Source organism: Eptatretus burgeri, chromosome 4 (genome assembly GCF_056783735.1).
Source record: "Eptatretus burgeri isolate ZD-2024b chromosome 4, Ebu_testis_v1, whole genome shotgun sequence".
Lineage (NCBI taxonomy): Eukaryota > Metazoa > Chordata > Myxini > Myxiniformes > Myxinidae > Eptatretus > Eptatretus burgeri.
In genome coordinates this window covers 44,806,423-44,826,422 of record NC_140964.1, presented here as the reverse complement: position 1 = coordinate 44,826,422, position 20,000 = coordinate 44,806,423, and the positions used below count along the sequence as shown (strand labels likewise).

Sequence of the window (20,000 nt, the reverse complement as noted above, 5' to 3'; positions counted from 1 at the left end):
TTTAAAATTCCTTCTTTTATTTCAAGTAATGACATAAAGAGTTTTTTTTACAGTGGTTTTTTTATTTTTATTTTTTAAATGAAAATTTAATTTGAGTTTCCCTTTAATTACCTGAAGCATTTTACTCAGCCTGGTGTTGGCTGAACGGTCAAGGTGGCTACCTTAAGCTCTTAGGGTCTTGAGTTCAGGCCCCTGTCAAACCCATTAAATAACACCAGGTGGGTTGACTCAGCCTGTCATACTTCTGAGGTCATCAAAATGAGTATTAGGTTACTGGAAATGGGGTACTGCATCAGTGGCACAGCCACGCTCACAGCAATGATGCAACCAGTAGCCACAGGGTGCATACGAAATAATAATAATAATAATAATCATAATAATCATAATAAAAGCATTTATGCTGCTTCATTAATTTCGTTTTTGATTTGGTGACATTGATCAAAGGCTCATTGTCGAGCTTTGTGGTCATAAAATTAAAAAATCAGGACATTGTCGCTGTTCAGAAGAATTCTCAAGATGAAACTGATGCAATGACGTCTCTGAAGTCAAAGCTGTTGCAAAATTGGTTTCCAAATCCTATTGCTTTACTTCACATCGTCACACTGGACTTGCCATGTCATTAACTCCCTGCCTTGCCCCCCCCTCCCCCCAAAGAAAAGTCATACTTGGCAAATTATTTCCTTCCTAATGTACAAGAACCTGCTGACCGATCCTCTGAATTAAAAAAAAACACAGACATCAGTATGATGATGGCCTATTAGATCATAAAAGGGAGAAAGATATCTCATAAACCTCAACAGCAACAACCCCTGTGGGAGGAGGTAGGGGGGTGGGGGGGGCAATGTTCAAAACAGCATCTTAAATTTTCAGTCTTGGACACGTGTTTCTGCCTGACTGATGTCTTCAGGAAAAGAAAAAGACAATGTTTAAAATGTAAGGTCTTGGCCGGTTGTAGAGTCTTCTTTTTCTTCTTCTTCAATGGCCACAATTATTCACACGTTATTGTGAGGTTGGCCGGGAGAAACTTGGCACCAGCCTTTCACCAATCAGCTGGCCAGGCCTGACATTCGACTGAGGTTAATGTGGGAATTTGCAATTTGGCCAAGGTGCCGATAATAGTTTGCCTATTCTTCATGAAGAACACCATGGGATCATTGATGTCCACCAACTAATGCCGACAGATTCCAGTTTAACGTCCATCCGAGGGAAGGAAGGTACACGCATTGATGAATCACCCTGCCTGTGAAACACCAGGCTGACAGTTTATAGCTGAGTCGAGATTTGTACCCAGACTAGACTGCTTAAAGGTGAGTGTGCACACCTCAAGGCCATCCTGCCAGCCCAAGCCCGTTATAGAGCATGATGTCATATTGTATGGAAGTATTGCATGCAATTGAATAAGAGACTCTGTGAAGACTCGTCTCAGTCTGCATTGGAGGACAAGTTAAACAATCAATTTGAGTAACTGAAAGCTGATGAGCAAGAGTATGTCCACTGCAGTGGAAAGTGAGGTCAGATTAGAGCAAAAGAGTGAAAAAAAAAAGTCAACAAGCCGGTAGGCGGTGATGGGTCGCCGAGCAGGAGGTAAAGTATTCCATATAATCACAAAAAAACGGAATATATTTGATAGAGCATCACCTGTAGATCATTCGTGCCAAATTTCATAACCCCACGTGGGATAATGGCTTTCGGAATTGATTTTGCGTGAACGGTACCGATTTTGAAGGTTTTTCGGTTGTTGCTAGGGAACCAAAGCGTCCCAAGCAACCATCACAATTTCCAAAGCACAAGGTCATAACATGTACCTACCACCCGAGTTTGGTAAAAATCGGCCCACGTTTACTACCAATTATGCTGATGACAAACGAACAAACATCCAAACAAACAGACAGAATTACTGACGATAAGGGTCACCTATTTTGGCGACCCAATAAACAAAAAGAACCCTCTTTTGCCCCATGTGAAGGGCAAATACTCAAAATGTCAGCTACATATCACTTGCCCATCTGGTAAACATACTCTAATCAGCCTTTGGTCGATAAAATCCATTGATTAATTTGCATGACCTATTGTCATCAGTGACGTCAGATTTGATTCACCAATCAATGGAATGAGAACCAAATGGAAGAAATCCTCAACCAAGCAGAGTTGTACAATTTGAAGAGATATCTCCTCCAAAAGATAAGTAACATCCCCAATGCTTAGCATTCACATGGATGTTGTTGGAATGAAAACGGTTTGCAGGTTTTAACTGAAAACAACACGCTTCTCCTCCAAATGATTTGCTTCGGATACGACTTCGGATACCATACGTGCATTTGAGCACACGATTCGACACACGCCAGTTATTCGTTGTACGTTCATTTGACTGCACCGTGTTATCATGCCATAGTCGATCAAATGATATTCTTAAGAAATCAGATATGAGCCGAAGTCGACGTACAGTAAAAAATAAAAACAAAAAAAGGAAGGATATATCCATGTTAGTTCCACTTTCAAATTATGTGCAAGTGGGAAATATTAAATGAACTCAACTTCACTCATAAACCGTTTAATATCAGTTTCAAAGCGAATAGAAGGCCTCCCTCGTTTCAGGTTGAGGAGTATTTCACATGAGCACCACACTTGCGAAGTGTGGGCCATGGGTTGACAAGAGCAAGTAGCCATGAGAACTGAACCCACACCAGCCGGTGGAGAAATAAACGAGTCTGAAGCACACTTGACCAAACAGCTATCTGAACGCCATTCATTTTCTTTTGCTCCAACAAAGGGTTAACACCCAAAATGCCAGCTTCCCCTTATTTCCTCAGATTGTGCTTTAATCAACTCATTTTTTTTTCCAATCCCTTTTGATGTCCATCCTTTCTTCCTCGCTCGAGAAAAAGTTCCGAGTTTGTTCAACATTCCGTCGTTAGTGAAGGTACTTAGACCTGCGGGCTAACCGCTAACAGTAGATTGAGACTTCTCCATCAAAAATACATCACATTGGACTTTCATGCATTTACATACTCCTGGCTTTAAATTCCACCCGCAAGTGTGAATTTCATTCGAGTTCAGATCAACCCTTTCAGACAATAAATGACATCTTTGGTCATTAAAAAAAAACTCAACCGTTGACAAGTGAAAATGCTAAGTAAATAAATAAATGAATCCAATGCCATTCGTGTCATTTTATCGGTGCTTGTTCCGTGATCAATGGAAAGGTCTCACCGGGGTCTTTCGCTCCGAGCTCACGCGTGCTGTTAAAGCTCATTTTAATCTCAGCGCATATTGATTGAACATCTTGATAATCGTTTGGATTTCTGTTGCTTTTCACTGTTCGTGTCACTGCAGGAGTGTAGGCACGTCCTCCTCCTCCCAATGAGGGATTTAAAAAAATATATATATTATATATATATATATATATATATATATATATATATATATATATATATTTTTTTTTTTTTTTTTTTTTTCAGGATCATTTGTGAACATTTTCTGGTGACTTTTGTCAGGCTTTCCATGCTTTGAGTTTTTCTTTTCTCCGAAAGAAAAACACTTTTGTGCAAAAAGTCTTTTATTCTTTATTTTTTTTTCTTCAACCTTTCCTTAGCTAATCTTATCTTTTTTCCTTTATCTTAAAATCTTAAATCTTAAATCTTAAAAATTTAACATTTTAAAAATCTTAAAAATTTAAGACTTGAATCTTAAAAAAAAGTGTTTGGTGAATCTTTAAAAAAAAGAACTTTATTCTTTTAATTTCACAGTTTACACCTCCTGTAACCATGTGTTTCTCTACCCCCCCCCAACCCCCTTCTTCTTCCTGTAACTTTTGTCAACCTACCAGCTTCCTTCGACATTTGCCGATTCAAATTCACCAAACACCTTCATGATTTGTTCTTCAACCTTTCCTTTTCCTAATTCTACGTAACTTTTATCAAAAAAATTAACAATAAACAAATGGTCTCTTAAAATGTTACAACTTCCCCTTTCCCACACGTGGTTCTCGGTGATGTATCATTATCCTCTACTCTTCTTCAAAAGGCTGTTTTAAATTCCACCTTTCCTTCGTCCCTTGTCTAAAAAGTCCCACTGTTATGTTTCTTTTCTCCATTCTCTTAATTCTCCTTTATTGCATCCCTCAAGTAATGTCTTCAATCGCATCTCTGACTTTAAAAAAAATTAAATCCCAGTTTGCAATGCCAGTGTCTACCTTCAGGAGTGCCAGAAAACAACATCTCTCTAATCTCAAGGCTGAACTCTCAAAACTTCCTCCCTCCTCCAAATCCTGGTGGCATCTAGTTAAGTCTGTTTCTGGTGTATGTTCCCCCTCCATCCCCTCCCTTATCTTAAATGGCCACACAGCTGACTGTAGATGAAAAGGCTGAATGTCTGAACTCTGTATTTGCTTCTAAATCTTGTGTCCCAAACGCATCGCTTTCTGAACCCAACTGATCCAGTCGCACCCAACTATCCCTGGACTCTGTGTCCTTTTCTCCTGACAAGGTGGAGATCTGTCAAACCTCAACTCGGATTTTCCAACTGGTCCAGACAGCATCAGCCCATGTGTCCTAAAAACTTGCTCTGCTGCTTTTACTCACCCTCTCTCTGTTCTATTCACCCTCTCATTTGCTCAAGGTCATCTGCCATATGCTTGGAAATCAGCAAACATGACCGCTCTGCATAAAAAGGTGTGAAAACAGATCCCTGCAACTACAGACCAGTCAGCCTTCTACCAATTGTCAGCAAGGTTATGGAATCCATCATCGCTTCAAACATTAAATCCTTCCTCTTCTCCAATGGCTTGATTTCCGATTATCAATTTGGTTTCAGACCAGGTCACTCTACCCTGGATATGCTGATATGCTCTCCCAACAATGGATGGAGATCCTCAATGCCAGACATGAAATCAGAGCCATATCCCAAGACATATCGCGTGCTTTCGATGTGGTCTGGCATGCTGCCCTGCTCACCAAACTCTTCCTATGGTATCCAAGGACATCTCCACTCATGGCTCGCAGACTTCCTCTCCTGTCGCAGTCACCGTGTGGCCCTTAATGGAGTTCTCTCATCCCTTCTTCCTGTCCAGGCTGGAGTTCCTATGGGCAGTGTTCTGGGCCCTGTTATTTTTCTGGTTTTCATCAATGATCTCTCTGACTGTCTGGAAAATTCTCTTTATCTCTTTGCTGATGACTCCACCCTCTGCCGTACCATCTGTCATCCCTCAGATAGGCAAGCAGCAGCCTCTTTACGCTCTCTGCAGATCTGGATAAAATCACAAGCTGGTCCAACACATGAAACTTGTCTTTCAATCCTGACAAAACTCACACTCTCACTTTGTCTCTCTGAAATGACGGTCTGGAACCCCCCGCCCCCATCTACTTTCTCAACAATCCTCTTGAAGAAGCCGTTTCATTCAAGCTTCTGGGTATCACAATCTACCATGATCCTTCCTGGGAAAGCCACATTTCCAAGCTGGCCTCCAAAGCCAGTCGCCGACTCGGCATCCTCCGTCGTGCAAAGTCCTTCCTCAGCCCACGTACAAACGGAGCTCCTGACCACGTACAAAGCTTTCGTCCACAGCCTGATGGAGTAATGCTCTCCCCTCTGGCTTGGTGCTCCTGCCCCCTCACCTTTCTCAGCTTCACGCTGAGGAAACCAAGGCATTTAGGATCATTGGCATCTCCCACAATGAGACCGAGTCTTTGGGTCTCTCCCTCTCTCTCTCACCGCAGGCAGATCGGTGGCATTTCTGTCTTCCACCATCTCCTCTTTGGCCTCCCCCCTCCGTCCGGATATATATACACACATATATATATATATATATATATATATATATATATATATATATATATATATATATCTGCATTATCATCTGAACATTAACTTTACACTGCAAGGATGCCAGGTTCAAATCCCATATATCATGGAATTTATCAACTACAAGTTGATAAGAGTATGTTTACCTTCATGGGAAACGAGGTGTGGCCGATATTTTCAAGAGTAGCCCCTAATCAGAACAAATCTTTCATATACTTGATCCAGCAACAGACTTACAATGGTCTTCACAACACCAGTATTCCATTGAGTCCTATATCGTGTTGATTTGTCCGTTGTCCCATAATGTCCTTGTAATTTGTGTCATCCATGTACAAACTGCCCCATGAGCCTGAAGCCAGTGTAGGAAAAGAATAGCCTTTGAAAATTAAGTAAACAATCGCAAAGTCATCCGGTGGGTGTCCTAAGCTGAACGATGAATGGGCAACGAAATGTCCTCACATGGACCTGCAACTATACGATTAATGGAAGATGAAATGTACTCACATTCTTTATCTTCAGCTTGTTATTGTCTTGCTTCTGAAGGTGGCCCGACAAGTGGTAGAGAACAGCTCGGCTCCGACGTCTGCTCACGTTGAAGTTTGAGCCAGTCTGACCCTTCTTTCGAAAGCATTGGTCTGAACTCACTGGTGCTGGAAGAAGCGAGACAAATGCATTGATTACGATCCATGCTTAGTTTCCTTCCCAAATACAAACAACAATGAGATCCAACCCATAAACAGTGCATTAATCGTTAGTTATATTTTCCTTTTGCACCTTCGTGAACCTCAGTTATCGATGCAAAAAGGTGGAATTGACAATGTAAGTGTAGATCCGAAAAGCTGTTCATGTGGTCAACCACCGTGCAAAGAAGCGTGGCCGTGAAACAAAGATGGCGGATGACTGCGCCCTCCAAGATATCAGACTTTATTGTACAAAACAAAAAAATGTTTTTATCACAATGAAAGGATGATCCAACATCAACCAAAGGGTGACTTTTCTCAATCAGAAGATCTTTTGTATGTCATGATTATTTTTGAAATTGAAACCACCAAGAAAATAAAAATATTTGTAGGTTACAAGAAAACGCTAAAATCCTTTTCACAGTTTTCAAAAATCTGCCAAACACAATTTAACACTGCAACAGTCGATAAGCACAGCATTCGTCAAATCTAATTTAATCGGCCATGTGTTTAACAAGGGGGATGGGAGGGGGGGTGAGATGGAGGGATTGGAATGGTTGGTAATGCATTATGAGAGCGACATTTTATCAGCTCCCTTTGTCGGACATGGTGGTAATAGGCATGAACCGGTGAGGCCTGCAGTTTGCACAAGAATGGGCCTGCAAGGCCTGTAGTGCGCACAGAATGGCTGTAAGTTGGAAGATAAAAATTGCTCTGTGATCGCTGAGCCCTCCAAATTAAAGTGCAGGACATCAACATCCTAAAGCCTCAATCCAAATGTGGGGGAAAAGGGAATGGGGGTAGCAGAGGAGTCCATGAATGGTGGGATTGACGGTGAGATAACCGGTTCACCGAGGTGTACAACAACTTTCCTTTGTGTATACTTAATGTTGTATCCACTTTGCTCTTCAACTATTGGAATGACAAATGAGTGGAGCAATCGTTGAAAGCGAGCTTGTGAACTTCAGAGCATGCCATGTAATGAGTCCAACTGTGCAGCCATATAAGCCGAGAATGAAACCCGAGGGACGCATGACTGATCCACCATCGAAAAAAAAAATCAACTCCCATATCCCTTTTGGTATCCTGCTAAGCGCTCCATACATTGCGCCTTTTGTCACGGCGTTCCCATAATGCTGTCTAGATTGTTTTTGCAAGCCAACTTCAAACTGAAATCTCAACAATCGATTGCGGATCAATAAAGTTTACTGAGAAATTCGAATCATTAAATGTATACTCTCCAATGGCTCATTGAACACAAAAACGATCTTTCCATGGAGTCATTGACAACGAGCATCGTGGCTTTGTTTGTTTACATCAACGGTGGATTTCATCGGAGAGATTCCTTGGCACCAGAAAAAAAATTAATGTGTAGAATCTCTCGGTGAAGATCAATTCATTTTTCCTCCAAGGAAGGGCACACGTTTTGCCACGACTTTGGGGAAGCAATAGGAAAGCACAAGCCTGTGATTTAATGGTACTCTCATATGATTAACAATGATTACTATCACATTATCAATGCTCGAAATTTCAAAGCAGGTTCCATTCGTGATTTTGAAATTGTATTACTCATTTCATTAACTTCTATTGTTCATGATTTTTCTTTCCTGCTCTCAGAATTTCTTAAGTAATACGAATTAAACCTTTCTTTGCAGAAATGGAAACTACCGTGATGTGAGTGCACTCAACCCAGCCATAGACTGTCACCCTCATGTTTTGCACGCAGGGTAAGTCATCAATGTGTATGTCCTCCATCCGAAGGAGATTAAGCTGGGTGTCTCATCTGCCAGCATTAAATGGTCGATGATAAAGATACCCTCAAGTCCCTGCTGCTTGTGTCTCCCCCTGCCTAATCCCTCTCTTCCTACTGTACCTTTTATTCTGTTACGTCCTGATCCGTTCTATGTTCTAGCTCCTCCATGAGCGTCCACTTCGTATACAAAAAAGTCTTTCACGAACACGAAGTGAATTATAACTCAAGATGCTGTGATCCCATGTTCAAATCTCATATGTACTGTTTTGATTTGTTTGGCGTCTACTAATGGATTTGTATGAAGTGTCAAAGTGCGTTGTTTCCTAATGTCCTTGCCCTGTGTGTGATATATGTACAAGCTCCTTCATGAGCCAAATATCACTATTTAAAAGAATGGCCATAAGAATTATTATTGTAACTAGGTGGGCGCGATCGGAGATTGATGATGGTTCTGGGTATAGCCAACTCGTAATCATTCCTATAATTCATGGACCGGTATTTGTTTGTTTGTTTGTCATGCAACTCCTCGTACAGTTCTGGCCCGATTACATCCAGACTTGCCATATAGGATCAGCATGACCCCAGTTGGTGCATAGGGGTGTTTTTATCTTTGCCGGTGGTCTTAGGGGAGAGAGGAGGGGAGGGGTGTGCAATTTCTCTGTGGAAATGGTTATCGTGTTGCACCTCAATGTAAATATTACAAGTCCCCAACCTTTACAGTAGATTATGCCTGTCTCCACGTTTTTCAGTGCAGTGAGGTGTTTTGAATTATAGGCAGTAGGCATGTTTTGCTTCATTAATGTTACCTGGGTTTTTTTTTCTTCTTGGGAGCAGTTGAGAAGGCTGTCAGTTGCCTATACATTGCCCAAATTAAGGTACATGTCAGATGAACATGTTGAATGCTTGGAACAAGATTGCCCATTGTAGTGGGGCAACTTAGCTAAATATAGCATCACAATTGTGCATTTTGTGAGGAAAGCACCAAATATGGCACACTAGTAGCCAATCATATTATGAACAGATTTGAATATTGGGCCATCTCAAAATTTTTGATGGCAGTGGAAAATGGCTGCCACAGCCATCAGCGGCTGAATTTGAGATGGCCCAATATCCAAATCTGTTCATAATATGATTGGCTACTAGTGTGCCAAATTTGGTGCTTTCCTCACAAAATGCACAATTGTTATGCTAAGTTGCCCCACTATTGGGCGAGTACTCTGCTAGTATTATCCACTTGGTAGCACTTCAAATTCTGCCTCATAATGAAAACAACCGTTTCTTCTTTTCCAAAAAGCGGGACACCACGAACACCAAGACTAAACACAATGCCTCCCCTCTGCGAACTATAAACACCAAAACTAAACACTTAATGCCTTTCTCAAGGAACCATAATAATTAAAAAAAAAATTAAACAATGTAAAAATAAAATAATTAAAAAATTAAATGGAAAAACAAAATAATTGAAAATTGAGACATATTTAAATAACTGGGAAAAAAATTGCAAATAAAAAAAATAGAAAAAAAAAATATAAATAATTGAAAAATTAAAGAATTGGAAATAAATAAATAATTTAAAATGGGGAAATTAAATAATTGAAAAAAAAATCAAACAATTGAAGATTAGGGAAAAATTAAATAATTGAAAATTTAAATAATGGAAAAATATTCCTCAAAAAGCAAGACACCAAACCTAAACACTTAATGCCCTCCTCTGGGAACCATGATTATTTCACACGAATTATAGGCTCGTCCACTAATGCTAATTATCTGAAACAAATGAGCTTCCATCAAAAACATCACACTCAAAATTATATGCACTTCTCGATAACCGGGAAATTTTCCTTTTAAAGACCCTTATGACCCGAGCACACAGAATGTAATACCAATAACTCTTGAATGTAAAGCAATGTTGAAGAAACTCCGACTCTACCGTCCCGACACCATAAGATTGGGTTGGTGGTGTGCACACACGTACCCCCATCCTTGATTCCGTCAGACACAGTTTTGATTTTGGTGTCTGTGATGTCCTTGAAGGAGGCCAGGAACAGAACCACTTCTCTCTTTTCGTTCTTGATGGGAACGATATCAAGTAGGCAGCAGAACTGGAATCCTGTGGAATAGACAAATTCAGGGGCAATTTTGCTGCCAAATGCCCCTCAACATCACCAACGGCAAAAATAAATCCTCGTGCAGACCTTCCTGGCTCAATAAATCCCATCAAATTAGGTTATGTGCAAGGATTTAAGAAGCTATAATTCTTAAAGGAGACGGAAAAGTGAACTCAGCAAACGAACCGCTTTTTCCAACCGGTTTTGCTTGGATGTTATTCAAGTGTGAGCTAATCACAAGGGGGTGGCAAGTAAGTTCAAGGGCAATTTAATATCAAATGGTCGATAGTCAAAGATCAAACACCTGAAACTGTTTTTGTTTGCACACCGTGGCTCCCTGTAGTGGCATGTTATCGTGTGTTGGTTTTTGGCAAGGTGCCGATACTGTGAGCAGGAAAAGCAGGAGCAGTTCCTAGCATTAGCGATTGTTAAAAATACCTGTACTCATGAAACCGCCATACTCATTAATATTCTTCATCCATGACATCTGCAAGAACTGCGATACTAATGTAGCTCTGACTCATGTACAATGTATGTAAGCATTGCCCACAGTCCACAGGGAGATAGTACAGGGCACCCACAAGGCGTGAATGCTCGATGTCTAAGGACCAATACTGGACAGGTCGCCACCCTGTCGCTGTGTGTTGGCACAAATATTTGGCGATTAGCCAGGGTACCGGCACCCATAGCCTACTTTTAAAAAGATGCCGTGGGATCTGTAAATTCCACAAGCAAATGCTAGCAGAAGGGACACCTGACTTCATGCACAGTCGAGGATGCAGTTCTCCTCAATGCAATGCCCTGCCAGAAAAGTAACAGGGTGACAGCTTACAGTTGGGTAAAGAATTGAACCAAGACTCAACAGCTCAAAGACAAGTGTGCTCGTAATCATGTCAGCTCCACCCACACAAGGCCAATCAGAGATGGGGCCAGGAGGGTCATTTGGTCTGGGCCTCAAGCTCAGATGGAGATTCGAACTTAGATACTTGTTAAAAAAAAAATTGGCATTTATTACACGATGAACCCTAGAGGTTCATAGTGTGTGTGTGTGTGTGTGTGTGTGTGTGTGTGTGTGTGTGTGTGTGTGTGTGTGTGTGTGTGTGTGTGTGTGTGTGTGTGTGTGTGTGTGTGTGTGTGTGTGTGTGTGTGTGTGTGTGTGTGTGTGTGTGTGTGTGTGTGTGTGTTCATGTTAGTCATATAATTTGGGAGAATATTGCCACACCTTACTCCATATTAATTTAACAAGAGAATGATTGTTTTGTATATAATGTGAAGAATGGATGGGAATAGAGAACGATTAATTAATTTGACCCTTTGAACCCAAGTGGCTGTTTTACCGGCTGCTATTTAAACCTCCACACACCCAAGCGGTCAGATTTATCTCCAGTAGCCCAGAGTGGGGGGGGGGCGAAATTCCAAGGAGCTCAGAGTTCAAAGGGTTAAATTTCGTGGCTTCTCTTTTTTATGTGCCTCCACAATTGGACAAAAATGTGTCACACTCTCAGCTTCGAGATGCAAATTGAAGCAGGTAGGATATGTGATTTAGTTGAAGGCAAATTTTTTTGTTAATTGATAGCGATTTTGTCATATTAAGAGTTTAAAATGTGAATAAACATGAATAAAAAATATCGGTTTTGATGGCACAAGAATTGAGATGAAACCGTGACGAACGTGTCCTCTCAAATCAGCTGACTAGTGGCTGGGTCTGGATGTGCATTTTATTATGGCCAGGACCCTCAAAAGATGGAAGTGGCCCAGGCCTCTGAACCTCGATGAGGGCCTGGACCCACATACATACAATTTTGTAAAACAAATAATTAAGTGAAAACTTCTTCATTTTCCAAGGTTTTCAAGACCATGAGGTGGGATTAATTGAAGCCATTAACTTATTGGGAGCACGAGGTAACTATACATCTCAACCCAACTATAAACCCACTATCCTGGTGTTTCACTTGAAGGGGGTGGACATTCAAGATCCCATGGTATCTTTCCTAAAGAGTTGGCGAACTATTGCCGGGACCCTCAACAAATTCCAACCACCTTCAATCGAATGTCAGGCCTGGCTAACTGGTTCTCCAATGACTTTGGCCACAAACGTTTCTCAGCTGACCCACAGAAGAAGGTGGGAATAATTGGGGTCATAAAAGTAGTAGTAGTACTAGTAGGAGTAGTATAATCTTTCTAACAAAATAACGAGTGATATTATAATGGAAATAAAAAAAGTCTCAGGACAGTTTACCACATCATGAATAAGTAATTACATTTATAAAATTATATTTTTATCTTCAGCAGAATAATAACTAGAGGGGGAGCACTCGGGAGAGTGCAAAACCTCCGCCGCCAATACTGCTGGGTCACTCAAGTGAACCTTATATCTTATTTATTAAATATGATGTCAACAGTGCTGACAGTTATAGTTCTTTTCTCCAACATTTTTTTTTGGGGGTGGGGGGGTTGGAAATCACTTAAAACATGTAGAAATGCAAAAAAAAAGAAATCGAAATTTTGTTGAAAAAAAAGTTGCAAAAATTTTTATTTTCTCTAACAATTATTTTTTTTGGGGGGGGTTGGAAATCACTTAAAACATGTAGAAATGCAAAAAAAAGACTTTTTTTTTCTCCAACAATTTTTTGGGGGAGAGGGTTGGAAATCACTTAAAACATGTAGAAATGCAAAAAAAAAAAAATTTTCTCTCCAGCAATTTTTTTTGGGGGGGGTGGAAATAACTTAAAACATGTAGAAATGCAAAAAAAATTCTTTTTGGGGGGGTAATTTTTGTGGGGGGGTGGAAATCACTTAAAACATGTAGAAATGCAAAAAGAAAAATTTTCTCTAACAATTTTTGGGGGGGTTGAAAATCACTTAAAACATGTAGAAATGCAAAAAAAAACATTTTTTTTACTCTAAATTTTTTTGGGGGGGGAACAATTTTTTTGGAGGGGTTTGAAATCACTTAAAACATGTAGAAATGCAAAAAAAATTCTCTATTTTTTTGGGGGGGGGGTAACAATTTTTTTTGGGGGGGGTTGGAAATCACTTAAAACATGCAGAAATGCAAAAAAAAAAAAAATCCTCTAACAATTTTTGGGGGTTGAAAATCACTTAAAACATGTAGAAATGCAAAAAACATTTTTTACTCTAAATTTTTTGGGGGGGGAACAATTTTTTTGGAGGGGTTTGAAATCACTTAAAACATGTAGAAATGCAAAAAAAAATTCTCTATTTTTTTTGGGGGGGTAACAATTTTTTTTGGGGGGGGGACCAAGTCCAAAATTTAATGGCATGATCCTTGTACCATACCTACCCCCCCCACCAAGTTTCGTCGAAATCTGTCGAGGAGTTTTTCCGTAATACTGTTCACAAACAAACAAACAGTAACCTCCATCCATCTTCGAAGATGGCGGAGGTTAATAAAAAACTCCATTGCACATAACAAGAGTGGTTCTCTCATTTTTGTTCTTTTCTTTGATCCATTCAAAACTCATGTGAAAGCATTTTTTTGGCATTTTGACATTTTTTCGAAACAAAAAAAAAAGATTTCCTAATGATAACACACACATAACAGTAATTGTAAAAACGAACAAACAAACAACCCTCAAGCAGGTGGGTGACTTAGACATGTTTGAAAAGAAAATCAAGCAAAAACTTTACTTTTTTCATTCACTAGAAGAAGAGTTGTTACTGCGCAAGTGAACAACAAACAAGCTTAATTCAATAACTCAGGGCATTCCTCCAAGGAAATTGCATCCAATGGTGGCAGTTATTGCTGCAAAGAGACGTTTTACTTTACTCGTAAGCCTGGTGTTGGCTTAGTGGTTCGGGTGGCGGCTTGGGATCCTAGGGTCCTGAGTTCAAGCCCCGTCGGACACTGAATTAAAAATACACGAGGAGGTTGACTCAGCCTGTCATCCTTCTGAGGTCGGCAAAATGAGTACCAGTGTACTGGTAAGGGGGACACTGCATCAGCGGCATAGCCGTGTCCCAACCAATGATGCAACCAGCAGCCACAGGCTGCACTCAATAGAGAGAGACTTTACTCGTTCCACATTGGTGTAGAGTGTAGACTTTGTTCAACGGTAACCGCTTGGAGTATCGATTTATTGGTGTTGTAAGTTTAGGAGAGGGGTTGAACTCTTTGGCATTCAGAATGACCTCATCTAACAAGGGAAAGGACTTGGAGTGAACCACAGTGGTTGAACCAATGTCACATGAAGACAAGACCATGTGGGGCAGATACATCATCACCACTCAAAAAGTTGTTAATGAGCCAGCTGGGTATTTACTGACAATCCAGTAGAGGCATGGTAGTTCTCATGAAACCAAGTTGACTTCCTGAAACTTAGAATCAAAATTCTTAGTATTGCTGCCTCAAACTGAATCTGAACCGACAACCTTTGGGATGCCAGTCTAGTATCCTAACAAACAAGCCCACACTGCACCCAAATATAATCGGTAAACTAGTTTTCCCATACACGAGCGATAGAGTCAACACTTTGTGCTGAATTTAATAATGCAAAAGTTAGCAGATAAATGGTGCAGTTTCCTCCACAGACATTTACTGCACTTCCTTGGCCCAGCAGGTTTATTGTAGTTTCACAAAATAAACAAGAAAAGAGTAATCAGAGATTGCAGACCCTCGCCAGGACTTGTTTTGTGTGATGGTTGTGTCGTTTTGTGTGGTGTATTTTGTGTGGTGTGTGATGTGCACTGCCGGCAGCGATGACCGGGTACCAAGATGTCCCGCTTTGATGCAACCCTGCTTTAATTGGACACCTAACCCCGACCCATGACGTTTATTATTATTCTATTGAATTTAGAATGGGTTTAAAATAAATTCAATTCAAATCAAATGGAAGACCAAATAGGTACAGTCCTGCATTGGAATCATCAGAAGGAACCCAAATGAGCGAAAAGCAAAGATGGAGTCTTCAGGAGGAACCAGGATAGGATTCACATTCCACCTGCGACTGCTCCACCCTTAAACCCATCCAGGCATAGCCAAGTGAGCCTTATTCAAAAAAAACATTCAAAAAATTATTATTATTATGGCTGCCAGACCATGTGTTTTGCCAGACCATTTTGTTTCATTCCAACAAGCGGTTGCAGAGAAAAACACTAAAGCTCTTTGTGGACAAACAAACAAACAGACAAGCCGCGAGGCAGCGATGGGTCGCCGAGCATGGAAACTACAAGATATAGAGCAAAATGGATGTCATATAGCAGATAGGGAATAACCTTAACATTATGCATATCAAATCTCATCGAGTTCCATCGACTGATAACTACTCGGTATCCATTTGAATGAAAAGTACCGAAAATGCGGTTTGAAATCGGAAATCTCCAAAGTTCGAGGGGGTGCTGTGGGTGAACAAAGATCTAAATCGAAAATCCGACTCGTTCGTTTGTGCACAATGTATTCCAGATGATTAGCGTGAATTTTCATGACCATCCGACCATAACCCTAGGTGGAGTAGCATTTGGCGCGATAGCACCTCCAGCTCTCGTATATTATCGATTTTTGCACTAATTGACCTTTGACCCCTGACCTAAGCGAAATCGGTCAATATGTCCAGAGGCAAAGTTGTAGTACTCATTGAGTACCATAAAGCTGCAAAGTTTCATTCGTATCGATGCACTCACCTGGTCGCTAGGGGGCCTTCAATTTTCACCAATTTTCGCGCATACCCTGATTGTCGGGGGCGTTGCGGGTAAAGTATTCCATATATCACAAAAACCGGAATATATTTGATAGAGCATCACCTGTCGATCATTCGTGCCAAATTTCATAACCCTACGTGGGATAATGGCGTTCGGAATTGATTTCGCGTGAACGGTACCGATTTTGAAGGTTTTTCGGTTGTTGCTAGGGAACCAAAGCGTCCCGAGCAACCATCACAATTTCCAAAGCACGAGGTCATAAGATGTACCTATAAGATGTACATAAGATGTACATAAGATGCACCTATAATAAGTAAACCTCCCGAGTTTGGTCAAAATCTGCCCACGTTTAGTACCAATTATGCTGATGACAAACGAACAAACATCCAAACAAACAGAGAGAATTACTAACAATAAGGGTCACCTCTTTCAGCGATCCAACAAACAAACGGACTCTCTCCTTCGGTGAGGGTAATAATTTCAAGCGCATGGCAGGATAACTTGGTTTTATTGTTTTTATTTCCCAAATAACTACGTATAACAAAAGAGAGTTTTGAAGATTAACATAGGAATGCAAAGTTGAATTTCTTTTTAAAACAACAGGTGGTATAGTGGGTAGCCTAATGGTGAGAACAATGAACTTGTGTCCCAAAGATTATGAGTTAAAATCCACCTGATTGGCACAGGAAGAAGGATTGATGTTGTATTCTTCTGGAAACCAAGCTAGTCTCAGGAGAAATTGTGACGTCACTGTCACATTGCCAGTAAAAACTTCAGCCTGCCCACTAATGATCGTAAGAAAGAAGTAATCCACCTGGTTTGCCAAGTCTTGTCTACACATGGAGTTTTGGAGTCAATGCTTCTACATCTGTGTTGAGCTAATCATCCAATTTTAAAACAAAATAAAAAGAATATGAGTCCTTATTGAGGACGCAGCTCCCAAGCACACCTTCAAAATGGCTTTGTAGATTTTATAGTTTACATAAATAAAACAAATAAATAAATAAATAAAAAGTGGCACGTAGGTAGTATGTCCTGGTGATGGTAAAGTGTATATAAATAAGTAAACAAATAAACATTGTGTGGTTGCAGTGGAGACGGTAAAGGGAATGTAAATAAATAATTCAATGTTGTATGTTGATCATGGAGATGGTAAAGTGAGGGTATGTAAATAAATAATGGTGCCTGAAAGCATACACAATCCTGTACTGTTCTCTCCCGTAAATTGTTTTTTTTAATCAAGCTTCAAAATCCGAAAAATGGAACCGATTCCAAAATCATTTTACGTGTTTTATGTCCAGATAGTATTGCGTCCATGTACCGAATATTAAAGAAACCCATCCAGTCATTTTCGAGTGGAGGCTACGGACAGACGGATGGACGTCGCCCAATTATATAAGCCAACGCCCGTTTAGCGGCTAAAAATAAGTGAAATTTATTACAACTAAAAAAAATATTCCAATGGGTTGTTGTGCCATGATGATGGATTTTTGTTTTCACATTCTTCATTCATTAATAAAAAAAAAAAATTGGCCAGCAGAGAAGATGTGCTCATTGTAAGCTCTTCCAATCTCTCTTTTGATGAACAGTAAAGGTATCATGTGGAGCACTCATGTATCTCTCAAACCCCCTTCGTGCCAACAAAAGCTTTGATCTCTCCAGCACAGCTGCTTCCATTTAATCAATATCCTTGATTTTGCCAGCTTGCAAAAACATTCGCTGCTGTTCAAGACCTCCTCCATTGGGGACACTAAATCTGCATTAACAATACAATAGTTCTTCATGTGCCAGCTTTGTTGTTCTCGTCTCCATATGTATTAGCAGGATGCACATGTTCATTGGGAGGAAAAGGTCTTTATTTTCTCCATTTAACGACAACAGCACCGTGCAGAAACCGTGCAGAACATCAATTGAGTGCAAATGTCTCAATAAACTGCAAACGCGTTTACTGAAATTAAAGCTTTGAGCGAATACCTTGAACCTCCTCCATAGGTCTTTCTCTATTATTAATGTCAATGAAAACATGTGGCCCCGGCCAAGGGATAAATAATCAGTAACGAGGCATTTCATGTTCACAGCAGACAGCGATAATGCTCAAAAGATACTTGTGAATGGAGTTACTAACGCTACTAGTGGGGAATGTTTACGCATTGCGGAATCATACCCCGTTAGGTGTAAGCATACGAACCGTGTTTCCCCATTGACTCAGGTTGCGGCATTTGATTTTTCATTTATTTACTTTCATTTATTGGGGGGGGGCAGGTTTCAGATTTACAGAAATCTGGGGGGGGGGGGCGTAGACCTTACAGAAAGGGTGCAAGCCCAGAAAGGAGGTGTAACAGGACAGAATGACCACAGACCTGTCTGCAATGGGAAAGTGACAAGCACTTCTACTCGGCTTCATCACGGGAGAGTTCAATGATCTTGAAGGCCTTGACTTCCATGGCATCAAGCTGAGCAAGGAGTGAGGCAGGGGAGCCAGCCCAGAAGGGAGAGCATTACTCCATCAAGCTGCGCAAGGAGTGAGGCAGGGGAGCCAGCCCAGAAGGGAGAGCAGTACTCCATCAAGCTGCGGATGAAAGCCTTGTAGGTGGATAGGAGTTAAGGTGTGCCAAGGACGGACTTTGTACAATGCAGGTCAGCAATTGGCTTTGGAGGCAAACGTAGACATGTTGTTTGGCCAAGATAGTCATGATGATAATCAGAAGTATAGACAATGTCATTTCTGTGAAGGTTTAATATTGAATGAGGGATTGAATCATAACATAAAGCACAACTTTTACCCACATGATATCATGTGGCAAGGCCATGGTGATGAAAGACAAGATTGGAAGTTTACTACAAAAATATTGGTTACAGGCTGAAAATAAATGGATCAGATCAAAGACAGTTGTTGGACTTTAAAGATATCCTTCAGGTTCGTGAAAAGGAGGCTAGTTATCGCTGGCAGAGAACAAATTACAAATTCCTGCTCGAACCGACAGTGGACAATGCATTGGTGGCACAGCTGCACTCCCAGCAAATGATGCTTCCTGCTGACATGGTTGTGCTGCACATAAAAAGAAGACTAAAGCCAAGTAAACTATGGATGTCAAGTCAAAACATTGCAAACACACAGAAATGAGCTGTGGTTGAGGGAGTGAGAAAGAGAGAGGGAGGGAGAGAGATGGGATGCTGAGCATGTGAAGTGTGAGGAAACTCCCAAAAATAAACAGGACTAATTAAACAAAAGCAAAAAAAATGAGACAAAGGGCAGGTATCAATGCCAGTTGTTATATCTGGAATTTGATTCAGAAAGGCCTCGTGTTCTGTCCAATATATGTGTATACAGGTATATATATATATATATATATATATATATATATATAACCATAATTATTGTTTTAATTTAAAAAAGATAAAATATTTAATATCAAATTATTTAACAGATATTCTATGCATCAAAAGTGAGAAATACCTGATAATTTTTTTTTTTTTTTTTTGTATACCTTGGTCGAGGCTCGTATGAGAGCTAACACACAACTCACAGCAAGGAGGCATGAGATGATGAAAAAAATTGAAGATGAAAAAAAACACACCAACGAGAAGGGCACTCGGTGGAGCGCTTACTTCTGCCAAGCTGGTTAGTTTACGTTTTGCATCCCACTGATCAGCCGGATCTGGATTAGGACCTGAACTAAAATTTAATCGACTTGTTCTTGCCCCCAAACCAACTTACCCACCAAGTTTCATCCGAATCCGTCCATAACTTTTTGAAACATCGTGCTATATATATATATATATATATATATATATATATATATATATATATATATATATATATATATATATATATATATATATATATATATATATATATATATATTTATATATATATATATATATATATATATATATATATATATATATATATATATATATATATATATGTCGTTTTAGCCCGATCACTGAATGGTGAAGAATCGCTGAAACAAATGATCAAATCAGGATCCGGATTCGGAT

The 20,000-nt window shown here is 40.1% G+C and overlaps 1 protein-coding gene across 7 annotated transcripts in view; it reads right to left on the bottom strand.

The window, feature by feature from the left end:
* The window catches only part of LOC147027941 (voltage-gated delayed rectifier potassium channel KCNH8-like), a 603,764-nt gene that overhangs the window by 377,400 nt on the left and 206,364 nt on the right, over window positions 1–20,000 (bottom strand). For all 7 annotated transcript variants that reach the window (XM_085877809.1, XM_085877808.1, XM_085877806.1 and 4 more), the window contains 2 exons: window positions 10,208–10,342; window positions 6,304–6,449 (listed from right to left, as the gene is read on the bottom strand). In XM_085877809.1, the coding sequence (XP_085733935.1) occupies window positions 6,304–6,449; window positions 10,208–10,342 (281 nt within the window). The remainder of the gene's footprint in view (window positions 1–6,303; window positions 6,450–10,207; window positions 10,343–20,000) is intronic.